The sequence below is a fragment of the Parasteatoda tepidariorum genome, chromosome 11, assembly GCF_982258835.1.
Source record: "Parasteatoda tepidariorum strain Cologne lab strain chromosome 11, Ptep-v5.0, whole genome shotgun sequence".
NCBI lineage: Eukaryota > Metazoa > Arthropoda > Arachnida > Araneae > Theridiidae > Parasteatoda > Parasteatoda tepidariorum.
The window spans coordinates 68,328,483-68,345,437 of NC_141765.1; the positions used below are offsets into that span (position 1 = coordinate 68,328,483).

The 16,955-nt window shown below is 31.2% G+C and overlaps 1 protein-coding gene across 5 annotated transcripts in view; it reads right to left on the reverse strand.

Moving 5' to 3' along the window:
* LOC107437641 (uncharacterized) overlaps positions 1-16,955 on the reverse strand; it is a 49,804-nt gene that overhangs the window by 22,807 nt on the left and 10,042 nt on the right. For 2 of the 5 annotated variants that reach the window (XM_071187977.2, XM_071187976.2), the window contains exons 1-2: positions 2,917-3,014; positions 397-523 (exon numbers count right to left, since the gene is read on the reverse strand). In XM_071187977.2, the coding sequence (XP_071044078.1) occupies positions 397-504 (108 nt within the window). In that variant the 5' untranslated portion in view covers positions 505-523; positions 2,917-3,014. Of the gene's footprint in view, positions 1-396; positions 524-2,916; positions 3,015-9,036; positions 9,218-16,955 lie in introns of those variants that run through there. The other 3 variants (XM_043040073.3, XM_043040072.3, XM_043040074.3) reach the window with 2 other exon arrangements.

The window sequence follows — 16,955 nt, forward strand, 5'->3', positions numbered from 1 at the left end:
GATTAAGTAAAACAAAGAAGATCTTAATTGCAAGGATAAGTCAATAAATCTCATTCTCATCAAATTTAGATACTTAGTGATAGAAAACCTATGGTTTTAGAAAGTTTAGAGTAAACCCCTAGAGCCAGATGCAACTATATAGTGCCAAGCTCAAAGTTTACAATAAGTTGCACATATGCTGTAAACTAGGACGAAAAGCAGTAAGAATGAGGGCGAAAGAGATTCACTAGAACACTTATGGTTATTTAAAGGAGTCGAAAAAGGCAGAAAATATGTTTAACTATATTATACATTCCGAACTTTTTCAAATTTAATAAGATTTCTTAAGGTTTCCTTACTAGTTTTGATTCCCCTACAAGTATAAACAAGTAAAATTTATAAAATTTTAGTCCTTACCTTGAATAGACGTTCTTTTTGAAACCACACATCATCTTCCTCTTCTTGAAGGAAATCTGTATTCAGGCCATCTCGTGATCTGGATAGAATTTTCCGCCGGCTTACCATGGTATCATTAAGACTAGAACTGGAAAATTACAAAGTTTGAACAATTACGGTTCAGAAATTTGAATTTCTGAAATATTGTAATATTTGGCAAAAATAGTTAAACTATTGATTTTTAGCAATCGTTAAACACAGCTAACAAACATTGGTTAAGCATTTAAAACTTAAGACAGCTTACTGTCCATAAAATCGAAGTGTTTCTTTACCGTAAATCAATTTTACTTTCTAAACAGTATTTCGAAAAATAATTACTTCCGAAAACTTAATTCTGAAAATTACTGAATATTAAAAGACTTGTTTTATTATAAATTGTACAATTGTTTTACCTTTAAATATTGTTTCCAAAACTAAGAAACTGAGATAGCTAATGACTCCGTTAATTTTAAAAACCAAGGAACTTAGCGAAGTTTAGGTAGATAGTTTTAGCTACGGGGAGGTAGCCGTGCTCTCAATACCTGCTAAGATCACTTTTGATGAACTTAATTCTCTATATTTTTCCATCAAATTACAGTTACGTCAATGTGTGAAAAGCAAACAAATATATCATAAATTGAAAACTAATTAACATTCTATTTATCATGAAATTTTCAAATGTACGAAAATTGCGATAAAGGACACTTTACCATTTACATATTAACATATTGCCGAAGCAATTAAATACTACGACAATTTTACATTTTTATTGAATTAGTATTACACTTTACAACAGTTTATTTCTAATGAAATATCTTCAAGTTTGATTGAAATATATTATTGGAATATATGTAAAATTTTTAGTTTAAAACTAGGTAATTAAAAAGCTAAGTTGTGTAAGCTAATTTTGCTTATTAAATAAGATCAGTTTTGAAAAGAAAACTGCAAATTAAGATTTAAATATATTAGATATATCAGAGAAGAAACTATCATAAACTATCATTTAACACTATCTGAAAGTGAGTCATTGCAAGAAGAAACTATCGTAACTTTAACAGGACTGCTACAATGAAAGCGTTTCTCCCTCTAAATTTCCTTAAGCTTTGCAAAGTTTTAATGGTAAAAATCCAAATTTTAGTCGTTAGCAACATATCTTAAGAGGTTAATACCTCTATGTTAGATCTGGACTAGTAACCTAGTATAAGAAAAATCCAGCTTCAAACTAAAAATTAAGTTAAAGTACCATCAATCCACGGATCTTTAATTTGTCAAATTCTTGATAGAAGATATTAAAGGAAAGCTTGGATAAGAGCACGACGCAAGGCTATTTAGTCTCAATTTGCCAGCTGGAAAAGCCTTACTGTAACAGCAAAAATAGCTGTCCCATAAAGAGTTTCTGTTGCGAACAATAGAGATTAGAAAGTGACAAAGCAATTTTGTTCAATGCAAAAGGGTAGCTAGGGTTAAATAGTCATTTGCCTTAATACTTTCGTGACAACTAAGCAAGAGGGACCTTTGAAGACTTATCAAGGTGAAATATTGGTTTTATATGGACACAATGTTACTCTAGTCACGCATTCATGTCATGCTAGAATTACACCATAAGTTAAGGACAAAATTCATTTAATGACTTACAGAAGTGGAAAGGATTATTTTATTATGAAACCTTTTACAAATCCTTAAAGTTTGTGAAAAAAGGATTTACGTTTGAGAATATTTATCCTTATATTAAGACTTGAAAGTTGATATTACAAGGTTTTGGAAAAATTTTAAATACCACGTTAAAAACAATGTTTATTAGTCTTGTCTAAAACCCTTTTGCTAATGATCCAGTCTTATTTTTGAATGTTTCATTTAAACAATACTAAAGATTGAGAAAAAAATAAGCTATCATACAAAATAAGAGTGGATATATTTAAAAAAAAAAATTAAAGTACTTAAACTAATTTGTCACAAGCTGTTGAAAATTTATAGAATTTTAGTGTAGTTTCAAGTGAATAAAACTAAGCAGTTAAGAAAAAGAGCAGAACAGATAAAAATAAGAAATTTCTAGCGTTGCAAAGCTTAAGGAATAAATTCTTAATGTGAATTACTGATGTTGACGGAGCTAAGTTTGCTTCATTACTTAAAGGGAAAAAAAGCCTAATTGAAAAGATTACGCGTAATTTTTAGCAAGAGTTAGCTAAAACCTCTTTAAAAAATAGTCAAACTCAGATCTACGACCGTATGTAAAAGTTTTAAATTCTTAAGAGCTACTCAATTTCATAAAACATGCTATTTCCTTTAAAATCCTATTCTAAAAATTAAATTTTTATTTGGATCGTAAAATTGAAAGATTTATTAAAATTATGATGCACTCTCAATTTAAAGTCTAGTCTTATTGGTGGAATAAAACTGCAGTTTGTCTTCACTTAAATATTAAATTTGAAGATTGATTTTTAGTATTATAGCGATTTTCATTGGGATAAAATGCTTTAAACTCTTTGGGAAGGTCTGACTTACATTGATTTGAGAATCTTTAAGACAGACTTTGCACAAACATTTCGAAAAATGGAGTTACAGGTATTTTGAGAGCATTCATAATTATAGAATTATTCAAGCAATCCTAAAACAGAGCAAAATTTGATTTATAAACTTAAAAAGGAAACATTTATTCCAAAATTTATGTATGTAAACACTAATTTCATTATAGCAAGTGCTTCCTGAACAAAATTTAAACATTTGTATTAATCGTTTAAAATGTCCAAGGATGTATTATTAAACGGCAGTTAAGCTAATATAAAATTTAACAAACAAGTGAAATACTTTCATAAGCATTTACATATCAGATTACGGATTCTCATTTCAGGTTAAAGGGAGCATAACGAAATAAAAATTTCCCCGGAAGTAAAGGATTAGTTTCAGAAATTCCTTAAGTTTTATATTATTGTGTTGAATTTTAAGCGTAAGGCTCATTCTGTTCTAGCATCTGTTATATTTGACTTTTAATTGTAAAAGTGGACTTTGAATTCTTATTAACTTCTTATCTACTTATAGACCCATCCGGCAGCATGACTGAAATTTAGTCATTTCACAATCGCCAGCAAACAAATTGCTGAAATTTTCTATTTGCATGTTGCAATCAGAAATGCTGGAATTTGGTCAATGATGGTATTAATAATGAACTTACCATAAATAGAAAACTAATCCGATAGCCTTTTAAACAATAAAAAATTGCTCGTTCATATCATATTGCTTAGTAAGAATTTAATAATTCAATGCGATTCGGTGGATAGTGGCACAATTTACTATTCCACTATCCCAAGCTTTAGTATAAACTCGAAATTTAAGCATGCTTTAAGATCACCAACTTTGGATTTTGTGACGATTAATACTAAACTTAATGATTTATAACAGTAATTTTTTCATATCTTACGAAGTGTATTTCAAAATAATTTGGAAAAAAAATTTAAATTTTTTTTTTAAGGTTATAGTTGCAGGCGAATTTCCACTTGAAGTCCAGTTTAATAGAAAACTGCAATTCAGTGGATTATTGCAAAATTTGTAGTGCAGTCTAGCTTGAAATTTGCTATATTTAACTTAATAAGAAATTCCAAAACAATGCCATTTAAACACAAACTACCCTGTATTCTAAGGTTGATGAACATGAGAAACTAATTATTAAAAGTAGTTCAATTTTAGAAGTTTATATTTTAATTTTAGTTTTGAAACACATTTTAGAACATTTGAACTGAATTTTTAAAGTAAACGGAAGCTTAAAATTTTAAGATATATTATAGCTAAGGTTTGTGTTAAAGTTTTCCCTCTAATACAAGATCTTCTATAAATTACTTATAAATTTGTAGAATGTTTCGAAAAATTTTAATTAGAAGAGAGCTTTTTGATCTTATCTACTCAAATTTTTAGCAGCTTTAGTTTAATTATTAAAAACTTTAAAAATAAAATAGTTTTAAAACTGATTAACGGAAGCTTATTTTTAATGAATTTTGTGGAATATTTGGCAGATAAGATTTCAACTTGTGAAATTTATTTCAATAGATGTGCACAAACTTAATGTTTTCGGTCATTAAAGATTGAAATTCATAAAAAGTCAATAATCTGCTTTTAGCTGTCTGAAAATTTGAAAACATTTGCTCAGACAAATCAACCTGGCATACATTTAAACAGATGGTTCGACGAAAGTACTGATTTTGAACACTTATTGTCTTGTTAAACAAGATATGCGAATTCTAATTCGTTTTAATACCGAATACGTATTATTAGTTCCTAACTATGAATATTAAGTGTTTAATATTTTAAGTGTTTATTTTATTTTTAAAATTAACCATAACCTCAGGATTGCAATTAAAATCAGTAAGAATTGAGATTAAACAAAAACTTAAATTTTGCGAATGATTGTATTTTTTTTAATAACTGTCTTTATTGTAGTGTCAAATTTACAGTAAAATCTTCAAAGATTTGGTAGGTAAAACATGTCTACGGTCAAGAATAGCTTCGTTCTCAGTTCAAAACCGCTACTTAAATATCTTAGAGATATAATTGAGGCTTTGACTACTCGCCATCAATATAAATGAGATTGGATACACGTACTATTAACCTGCAGGCAAAGTTATGTTACATCTGCTTCGCCTGAAGAAATTTTTGCGGTTGTCTTGTGAAACCAGCAAGTTTTGAGGACAAAAAATGATAAAGATTAGTAGAGTCTAGAAAAAACAGAAGTAATCTAACAGAAAAACAAAATTTAACCAGTACTTTTAAAAAGTTTTGATTATAAAAAATAAATTTTATCACTTTTTTTGAATGCAATTCGATTACAAAATCGCAACATAAGTAATTTTTATTTTGTACAACTGTGATCTGAAATGAAAAATTTAATTTCAATATTAGGTCAAAAGATGTTTTGAGTATCATAAGATTAATTGCACTAGTGCTTTATGATTATTAATACAAAATTGTTCGAAAATTCTATTTGCATCATATTTGTCTGGTACTTCCTCCACAATATTTGTTTTTAATGCTTTTTCTTGTAACGTTTGAGTTTAGTTAAGATTAAAGTTTTTAGAACCTGCAAGTTTTGAAATATTTCAATTGTTAGTAACAGAAAAATTTAAGCTATAAATGAAATATTTGCATCAGATGGGAGTGGTATTTTTCGCAGTTGAATATCAACACCTATAACTTTATGGTCATTTTTAAGGAACATTTTGAAAAACTTACAACTTTAAAAAAAAATTTAGTCCGACAAAGTTTCCGGAAAGCAAGTCAAAACTTCAGGTAAATTAAGGAAGTTTATTGGAACAGTAATTTTAAAAACGTCCTTTTGTTGTAGCTTTTATTGTATTTAAAAAACAGCAGCCAAAAACAGATAATCTTAAAATGGCAAATTTTTGACGTAGCAAAAATAAAATGTTTAAAATTGTTAGAATCTGTATTTTAACCTGAAGTCAAAATTTGAATGTGAGTCACGACCGAGTTCTCAAATGATGTGTTATTTTTCGATGAATATGCATTTTAAGGTGCAACACGGAACATGAATTGCACAAGATCTGACAAAACACGGTAACTTTTAATGTCATTTCACTATTTTACTTTAAACTTGTAAAGGAAATATCAAAAATTAAATTTCAGAATCATTGACAATATTCCACCTACAGCATCAAGAGTTACAAATATTAAAGTTCCGAATATTTATTGGTGATTAAAAAGGTAGATTTGGTTTTATTAACGAATGTATTGCTTTGGATACTTATTTCTTAAATTTATATTAATCCTCAGAAACAGTGAATTTTATTTCGGAAAAAAAGATTTTCCTATAATAATTCAGTAAGATTCCTTACTGAAAAATTTATAAAAGAAAATATTCAAATTTTGTTAAATTCCTTCAAAAATAAAACTTTTTAAAAAGATTTGAAAAGCAAAAATTTGGTACTTAATGCTAACTTTTAAGAACATGAAAAATTCAAAGTATTCAATGTTCTCATTAAACTAAAATCTTTCTTACATTACTAGTACTAAAATAGTTTAATATTAATTTACGGAAACTGAGCAGCAAAGTCGAAAGTTATTATACTACAAAATTAAAAAGGAAATGCTATTATGTGAGGAATATAGTTCAGTAGATTCCCGAAAATACGGTTTAGACTTTTAAAATTCGAATCTTAGCTTAAGATTAACAGAACAGAAAATTTAAAATTTATGGCGAATTAAACATTCTCAAGCCGACGGTCGAACTGCAGAAAACCCTGCGATAGTTAAAATTGTTAAATAATCTACTCAGAGGAAATTATGAAATTCCTCTGTTTCTTGGAAACAAAAATTTTACAATTTTTTCCCGTCAATACCTAAATATTTCCTATGTTTGCTTAGCAACGGAACTTTTATAACATGCTTGCCACATCCGGGAAAAATTTAAAAAGTGGCGACATGTTTCATGGGATACTTCTCAGTAAACCAGATTGCCAAATATTCAAAAAGGATTTGTCTACAGTCTCGCAAGATATTGAACAAGTTTGAGAATAAAATTTAAGTTTGGTTGGTTTAATGCAGTTTAGGGAAGCACAAGAGCCAAACTTCGCAATATTGAGTCAAATAAAACCAATTTTTGAGTGTTCCTATAAATGAAATTCGAAGTATTAAACTAAATGGAACGCAAAAATAAAATTTGAAATAAAAATCACTAGGGTACCAGTTTTACACCCGAAATTAAGGCCAACCACGCGACTATCTTTATTCAAATAAAATACTTAACCCATAACATTAAGTTTGACGTTTAGTATAAAGATTGATTTCCGCAAACTTAGTAGCGCAACAGCCCATGGAGGGTCAAGGCATAACGTTACCATCCCAGTTTTCTTGACCTTTGGTTTTGGGCTGCATCAGCAGATATTCCGGTTAGGAGATCAGTCGAACGCGGAATCCAAGTGCTTAGTCCCCAAGCATGAAGGGTACTTTTTTTATAGACCCCCTAAAGGAATGAAAAGTTGAGTCAACCTTGATCGGTCAGAGGATAGAACCCCGGAGCTGCGCATGGGAGGATGAAGCGCTACCACTCAGCCACTGGGCCTCAATGTTATAGCATGTGGAAAATACTTTTAATTGATGTGTTCAAGAAATTTAATATAGTTTCGTACGATGTATTTTATTAGCCGAGCTAAGAATTTCATAATGCGTTAATTCTGTAAGGAGTTTGTTACTCCGTTATATGAACAGTTAAATTTTACTTTCACGTAACAAATGTGCATGTACAAAAATATTTTAGCTTACGTATTCGTGATTAACTGCAGCACGTGTGCGACCGAAAAATTACATTTATAGATGTAGCATTTAAATATCTTGCAAGTTTACGTACGAATGTTTCCTACATAGCAGCTATTACAGAATAATCTATTCTCACATGAGCTCGTGTAAGCGTTGAACATACGTATGGAGTGCTACATGAAAGTGTTAATTACCTGGAAGAATTCATTAGAAAGTTATTGAGCATACTATGATCTAAGAGTCATAAATTTTGCAATGTTGGCTAGGAGCTTGGCCATTGTTGAACGTGATAATGCTGCAATTTCAATTAAGAGAACCATAGCTAATTATCTTGGGTGTAATGTACTGCATTTCTCCGTTAAACGTACCAATTTAAATTAAGTTTAAGACAAATATAACAGGAAAATCTCCATAGCAAAATATTCTGCCAAAAATCCACTCTTAAGAACGCTTAACAGAATCTAGCATCTAATTTAATAGCCGATTTAGATGAAATTTCATTCTTAGTATTTCATCTTATCTTTAAAGTGCCTAAAAATTTCTAAAAAACTATTCGCTACAGAAATCTTAATATGCAAAAATTTAAAATTTTACTAAATTAACCAAGGCCTGCTTTGAGTCCTTGTTTGAATTCTACTAAATTTATAATTTTATATAGAGCTCTTTCAATATTTGCTGAGGGGATCCTCAATTTTACAAAATCTAAAGAAATAAGCCATTTATATCGTAGAGATCAAAAATATAAAGCACTCTACAGATTTTTAGTTTGATTTTTAAGCAATATCAGAGAGTTGAAATAACTTTAGTTGCTTAAGATTTTATTCACTAACTTCAAATTTTGCTACTGTACTTTGTTACCAACTGAATTACGGTGGTTTAGTTTTAAAGCAAATTTAATTTTGAGGCTAGTTTATAACCTGACATAGACTTCAAGATTTGAAAATTAAGTTGGACTTTAAAACCTTAAATTATTAATCCTTGCCTGAATTATCTAACTAATATACTTTCGAAGATTAAATTAGCCTTGTCCAAACTTGGAAAAACTACTTCGGCAATGACGGCCATGGCGAAAAATTGAGTAATAAGTATCATAACTTCGAATCCAGAATTAAAACTAAAAGTCCAATGCCTAGCACTAAAGCGTTTAAGTTTAAAGAAATTAAGTTTTTGAAATGTTCCTAGCTTCCTTAAGTTAATTCATAATTTAACTCTTGCATAATACATGATCCGGATATCAATTGTTTCATACTTGCGAGCTTAGACGCAGACAAATAGTTTAAATTTTTGTAAACAAGTTTTAGGTAAACCACGTTTCCATAGTCGAAAGTAGGTAAAAATTTAATATTAAAACTAATGGCTACTTACCTTCAAAAAGTAAATCCAAATTAACAGTTATCTAACTGTCGAAAGATTGTTCCTAGCTGAAAACTTCACTTATTCCAATAGTCACTTTTTAAACAATAATGAAACGGTACTTTAGAAAATAACGGTACAATAGTTGATCGGCCTCTATTCTCACAGGTGGATGAAACTGAATAACTTCAGTGAAAGGAGTTTCGATCATAACGAGTGCCTCCACTTTTCTGACGTCATGAAACGGGTCACGTGTATTAAAGTTTTCACTCTCGTTAGGTGAAAAAAATTACACCTTTCAAAAGATATCCGTAAGCTAGAGGAAGACACGCGTTGCCTTAAATGAGTTGTAAAAAAGTTTTCTAAAGATCTGCTTCCTTATTTTGATAAATTATGTTCTTGAAAATTAAGCTTATGTCATGCATATAGAAATAAAACAAATAATTTCATTAAACTATGTAGTGCGAATGTGTAAAATGTGGGTACATTGAAGTATCCTTAAATAGGATTGAGAATCCAAAATCTGTATCGCAGGAAAAAGACATTTGGTCGAACTTTACAGAATTATACTTTGAGATCTAATTTCAACCATAATATCGGTATATAGAAACTAGTCAGAATTTGGAACCTTATTAAAAACCCACATTTTTCTTAAAGTTTAACTATAATAGCGACCATTAATTAAAGTTATGCTTAACCTTAAATAGAAAGTTTCATAAATTTGATGCAAATCATATAGTTTGAGACGCCATTTCAATTTGTATGATCTGTTTAAAGAATTTCCTCGGAAAAAATTGTTTTGATAAAATATTTGACCCGTTTTTCCTCAAGTATAAGGTTTCTCGAGAAAACTTCCCAAGTTAGAGCAAAACATTGACACCCATTCACTAAATAGACACCATTAATAAATTACTTACTTTTTAAACTAAGTCTGAAAACTAAATACAAAGCTATTGATAAAGTTTCCTGAAGGATTTTCTCTATTTAAATTTTTTTAATCTGGTGAACAAGACTACTAGACTTTAGAAACCTAATAAGTTAAAAATTTGTAACTGGTTTGGGTACAGCCTGTTGACTCAATGAGCATTCGACTTTAAGCTGTTCAATTTTTTGGTTAAAAATCCTAAAATTTAGGCATTCTGGTTTTTAAAAAAAAAAAATCACCTTATATTTCAATTATCTTGCGCTAGTATGGTTTTATTTTAAATAGTGCAATTGACTGCCTATTAAGTTTCAAGTAGACAAAATTTTTCTGGCTTGTAAGCACCAGACGTAATTGTTTTTGTTCAAAATTTATCTGAAGTAAACTAAACACTCTTAGAAGTTTTTCCCAAACGTATTTTCATTTAAGTAATGTCCGTGCTTATACTGAACTACTGGGAAAAGTTCTGAGTCGTAAAATTTTAAATAAATCATGTGAAGTCTAAAAAGTTACTTTTATGCATTCAAAACTACCAAACCCCTGAATGTGGAAACTCGGAAAAAACAAAATTTCTCACAAGGTGGAGTCTCAATTAACAGAGCTGAAAATATAAGTAGCATATATCCATCCACTTCCACCTTATCACTCAAAACAATCTTTATTGAGAGGTAAGTAAAAATATGGTGATTATTCCGTGAAGGCACGTAGATTTTTTAGGTTGAAGACTTTAGTCTGAGATACTTCAATTCTAATTTAAAATCTTAATCACTTAGCCGCATCCAAGATTAAGATAATTCGGAAAATTACTTTAAGTGAAATTTGAACAATATCATAATTTTAATTTAGTTTTGAATTCAGAACAGACACAGCAAACTGCATAAAAGGGGAGATTTGAAATCATATTCATGTTACAATTGATTTCAGAGAGAATTTAAAACTATAGTATCACGAAATATTTATTGCATAATTAGTCCGTTTCTTATGTGCTTTTCAAAGTTTAATGAAATATTTTTGGAGTAGAAAAACAATGTATTTACTCAATAGTACTCTTTGGAACGAGTTCTATTGTTTAATCACGACCGATTCCTCCGTAAACAAAGTTTGCTGCACTTAGTAAATAAACATTAGACTTCCAAACTTAAAACGGGTAAATAATAGTTTTCGGAGTTTAAAAATTGAGACTACTAAGTTTGTTTTTGTAAAAGCATTAATAAATTTCACTTTGAATTTAAAAATGTTCAAAATTGAAATTTAAAAATTCCTTAGTCAATTGGTTTTAGTGTTTTTTCAAACTGTTCAATGGGTTTTTATTTTATAGATTCAAATATTTTATAGATTTTCAAACGTTAATTTTAAAATCTGGTGCTTCCGTATGCATGAAAAGCATGAAATTGTTTAGATAAGACTTTTCAATCAAGTTTGCTTTATTTATTATTTTTTATGAGTTTAAATTTTCAGCATTACCGGAAAATCCGTTCCGCTTTTACAGCATTAACTTTAGCACATGGTTGTATCTGTGTGCGTGACTGCATATTTAAGTTGAAAATTCAATCGAAAAATCTGGAAACCAGCCACGTTAAGTAACGCATAAATGTTTTAAGTTAATTTTAACCCTTTGAGATTATATTAAGTTCATACTGGTGGGAGTTTTTAATTGCACTGGTGTTGGAGTAGTAAAGAATTACTTAAGGAAAAACGTTGTTACACTTAAATTTCGTGAAAATATTTTGAATTTTACACATTTTCAAAAGATTATCGCTGAAGTGAACTGTATTGTTCAGTACTATAAGATTAGCATAGTTCTTTGTTTCAGTTGCCGAGAATAGGCATAGGATTGCAAATTCTGGAGCACAATTTCTCTCATTTTTTGAACTAGATACGGTTGAAGTTTGTCAGTTACAAAAAGTTGTTTTAGCGTCAATATAAACCTACTTTGCAAATTCAAAAGAATTTCGGCTAAGCATCGAATTTGATCCGAAAGCATAACTTGAAGACAGATTTCAATGGACAGAACTCAGATTTGTTCAATATTAAATTTGGTTTCGAGAATTGCAGCTTTTAATGTTAAATGTTTATTCGAAACATTAGCTTCAATTTAGTGACAAGTCAGTTTCACGACCTTTCAAAGCAAAGGAAACTTAGTCTTTATGACAGTTTAATAAGTCAAAAACTTAAAAATTTAAGAGGCCTTTTAAAGTTGATGGGTCCAGTTCTGTTTTGCTTTTAATAATTCGTCGATACCACCACCTGAACGTTTAACCTACTTTGCGAAATGGGAAAGAACCGGTTCAGATAAGGGAAGCATTTCCACAATTACTTTCACTGACGAAAGTGTCTAGGCAAGGAAATCTATTCTGGTCAAAGGAATTTGCCCTTAAGCATATAATTCTGTTTAATCGCTGCTGTTTAAGTAAATACATACGGAAGGAAATTTTGTTTACTTTTGTAGTCACCTACTTTAAGATTTTGTAAATAGACACCTACTTAATAACAAACAAAAACTTACGGAAAATTATATTTAGGATTAAACAGAAAGTTTAGATTAAAGATAGTTTTGTTAAAAGCCTCCACTTGATCAATTTGTTTTTCTACTAGATTTGCTATTCACACTAAGTTGTACTCTAATTTTGAGCTAAATTAGTATTTTACACTAACTATAGGATTTACTACAAGTTATGAAACTAAGATTTCACTGAATTTTGTAGCACCAACTCAGATTGAGTCGCAGAGTCTACATACCGTCATAAACTGCTGTTTGTAGAAAATGCAACACCATGAAAGAATCATCAGAATCAAATGAAATTTAATGCAGAAACGACTTGTACTGATACAAATAAATGATGAAATTTTCAAAACAAAAGAAACAAATTAAGCGTCCGAAATCAGTATTTGGTGCAGCCACCACGCGCTGCAATAAGTGCTGCTATACGACGTGGCATGGAGTCAAACAGATGTTGAATATCTGCTTGAGGAAGAGAATTCCATATCGCTTGTATGCTGTTCGTCTTTGGAAACTGCAGGACGCGGATCACGAGTGAGACGCCGACCAACCATATCCCACACGTGCTCAATAGGCGACATATCCGGCGAATAAGCAGGCCAAGGAAGAAGTTGCATGCGTTGTGCTGAACAGAAGTCTCTAACAGTCCGCGCAACATGTGGGCGTGCATTATCCTGCTGAAAGATAGCTCCAGGGATGCCTTGAAGGAAAGGAACGACTTCGGGCTGTAGCACTTCACGGACGTATCTGTTGCTATTGAGATTACCCTCAATTCGTATCAAATTGGATCGTCCATGATACGAAATCGCACCCCAGACCATAACTCCGGGTGTTCGACCACTATGTCGTTCAATAATACACTCAGGAAGGCAGCGTTGACCGGCATAACGTCTAACACGAACACGGCCATCATGGGTCCACAAATTGAAGCGTGATTCATCTGAAAAGACAACTTGGTGCCAATCAGCTCGCCAGTCTCTGTGCTCAAGAGCCCACTGCCGACGCAGCCGTCGATGATCCGCCGTGAGGGGAATCCTGTATAATGGCACCCTTGCACGCAATCCACGGCGCAGCAGACGACGAATTGACGAAGCCGACAATTGTACACTTGTAGCAGTAGACCAATGTGCTGCCAGCTGCCTGGAGGAAGCTGTGCGATCATTCACCGCCATGCGGAGCAGGTGTCGATCATCGCGCTCTGACGTCACCTTCTGTCGTCCAGTGCCTGTTTTTCGAGTTGTTCGGTGCTCGTCGGTTCACTGCTTCCAAACTCGCATCACTGTGGAACTGTTCCGCTGCATACGAGCTGCTATTGCGCGATAGGAAAATCCTCCTTCTCGAAGGCAGATTATCCTCCCTCGTTCAAACTCCGTAAGTTGCTTGAATTTCTTATTCTTCCGTCGTGGAGGCATACTCAGGTCTCACTAAACGTTTGCCACTAACAAATAATCATAGACTATTTTCAACGTCCCGCTACAGCACTTTATTTATACGCTTTCAGCATCAATTCAGAGGGCGCTGCGCGCGCCACGCACGCGCGATGGCTCTGAAACTTTATTAATTTGCATAATATCCTATAATTGACATTTGCTGCGAATTTCATTTGATTCTGATGATTCCTTCATGGTGTTGCATTTTCTACAAACAGCAGTTTATATTGCAGACCACCATTTCTTTAGTTATTAGAAATTTGTAATCGAAGCTTTCCTAGTATGTTCTGAAATTTTTCTTCAAGGTGTAGAATATCAATGCACTGGAAAAATATTTTTCGGATCGTATATTTGAAAGTTGAATTGTAGAAATGCGATAAAAATGGTACTTTCATACCCTTTACATTAATTCCGTAGTTTTAGAAAAAATTTAGAGGAAAAAATTTCATGTATTTAAATTTTGCCCGTCACTATATACAATTTAAAAAAAATAAAATACAAAAACAGTTGCATCAATTCTGATAAAAGTTTATTCAATTTTATTTGTTTTGAAATTTCTTTTAGTTCACTACCGCTGGAAAAATATTTCACAAAAATCTCAAGCGTGGGAAGGCATTCAGTTTCACCATTCGTTTATAACTGCGATAATATAAAACATCAGTAAATAGTTTAATTATAAGGTATGGTGCTCGTTAGTATTTCGGATGATCAAACCATTTAAAATTATCACTGCACTTGCATGAATTAGATTGTGCATTTCTGCGAGTATGCAGTTCAATGCACGAGGCTATTTTGAAAAAGTAAATCTGGACCTAGAATGGAATTTAGCTATTCTTATAAACATTGGAAAAATGTCACGCTCTATGTTTGATCCAGTGAACTAATTATATAGTAATGCAGAATTATTTCTACATACATCAAAATATAGTAAAGTTATGTTTGAAATACTGTCTCCGGCAGGGGCTGCTTTGTTCCAACACTAAAGTTCTTAATTTTTGTACTGAACTAAGAGATCTCGGAACTTTGGGCTTAAATAGTTTTTACCCTATTTAAGGCAGTTTTTCGTAGGCCCGTCTTGCTATGAACATGCTTTTTACATAACTGCTGAGAGTTTGCAACTTACTCTTGACTGTGAGGTCAAGTTTAGCCTATCTAAAGCAAGCGCTGTCTAAGCTTATTTAGAAAACTGCGCAAGATGTGAATATGGAGAAAAGCCACAGTTTTGAAAATTAATAGTTTGTGGACTAAATTTTTAATATTTAGAAGCTTGCTCTTATGCTGCATTATTTGAGCTCACAAAATTTGCTAAAATTGAGAATAAGGCAGTGATTTCGATATTTTCACATAGGCCAGAAACATAGAAAATGTCACCAGATGAGATTTTTAAAAAGTTCCAACTTAAAATTTAAGTTACTTGTCTGTTCGAAATTCCAGACAATTCTTCCCGGAAAGAGATTCGATAGATAGTTTAAAATTATAAAAATTGAAAATAAAAATGCAACTTGATAATTAAATTTTAATAAAGTCTCTTAAAGAACAAGTTAAAGCTTGGGAGACAAATATGCTTTCGAATGTTACTTGAAATTACTAAGAATTGTCTACATAAATATGATAACAAAATTTAATAAAAATGCTATATCAAAAAATAAGATTTTAATTATAGGATGTTGAAATCACTTTTCATTTAATATTTGTTTCAGAACTTTTGACTAAAAAATTAAAAATTTTTAATTGCGCGCGACTTAACTGAATTCTCATATTTCCAGTATTTATTAAAACTTGCAAATGAAGTACCTTGGCTATGTATATGTCACAGGGACAATTTTTCAGCTCTAGAATCTACATAAAATATTTAAAGTAAAATTTCTATTAAGATTAAGGTTTACTGTCCTTTTCAAGAACGGATAAATTTTAAGTCAGTTACCTTCAGTTGAAAGTTTCACTACCCTTTCCTAATCTGTTTAAGAGAGTAACTCGTTCCTGCCAGTAATTATAAACTATCAAATTCTTTGAAGTTGTGGTAAACTTCATTAAAATGCGTAACATGTTCTGATTTAATATAAATGTGGGTCTTTCACTACTAATCAGGCAATTTCACAAAAACCAACTACTGTGGTTGGAGTGCCGAAGAAAAGGAACCCTCATTCGTGTCTGGTTCAGACAAAATCCCTCAATTGGGAATGTCTTAATAAGCAAACATGGTTAAAGATAGACTAATGGAAAAATTACATTGGACCCTGCCCTGCTCATGAGGGCTGATAAAAGTTATAATTTAAAACAAGGGTAAAAAGTTTAGGATTAGGAAAACATAATGGACACATGCAATCCGCAGACTAAAGGCGGAATTTAATTATTTGGATAATTACAAACCCAAGTAGTTCAAAATATTTTACTTACGGAAAATATCAGTTTGGTACGTTAACACGCTGCCATTTAATACATTAATGTTTTGTGGCTACCATGGTAGTGATGGGTTAACCATAATTGAACTATGGTAGGGATTGAAATGTTTGCCCATTATCTCATGGCAAAAGCAGTCAAAACAATGTAATTACGGGATACATGTTTTAGCTGGAAGATTCAAGCAATTAAGTTTCGATAAGCTGTTAAAGTTGCATATTCAAAAGTTAACCATGTATGCACCAAGGGGAGCATAATTCTACAATATTAATTGGAATCAAATTTAAATACCCTTCCCATTTCCGAAAATACATATACTTATATTCAGAAATACCTAAACTAATATCAATAATCAAATTCTCGAAGACATTGTGAAAGTAAAATTTCAGTTTAGAACCTCAAGAATCAGAATTTTTAGCAACGGGTGTCTAAATTAAGCACTTAAGAGCGATTAATTTTTAAAGTTTACAAAACTTCATGCTTATTTTGCCCTTTTCATAATTTTGTATTAATTTAGACCAAAATAAGTGAAAATGTTACATTTTGTATTTTAATAATTTATAATTACAGCATTGGTCTACAATATATTTGTAATTAGAGAGTCAGAAATATAAAAACTGACACCGGTGCCCATCTGTGTCGAAGGGTTCAGATTGCCCCCTACTCAGAATGCCCCGGA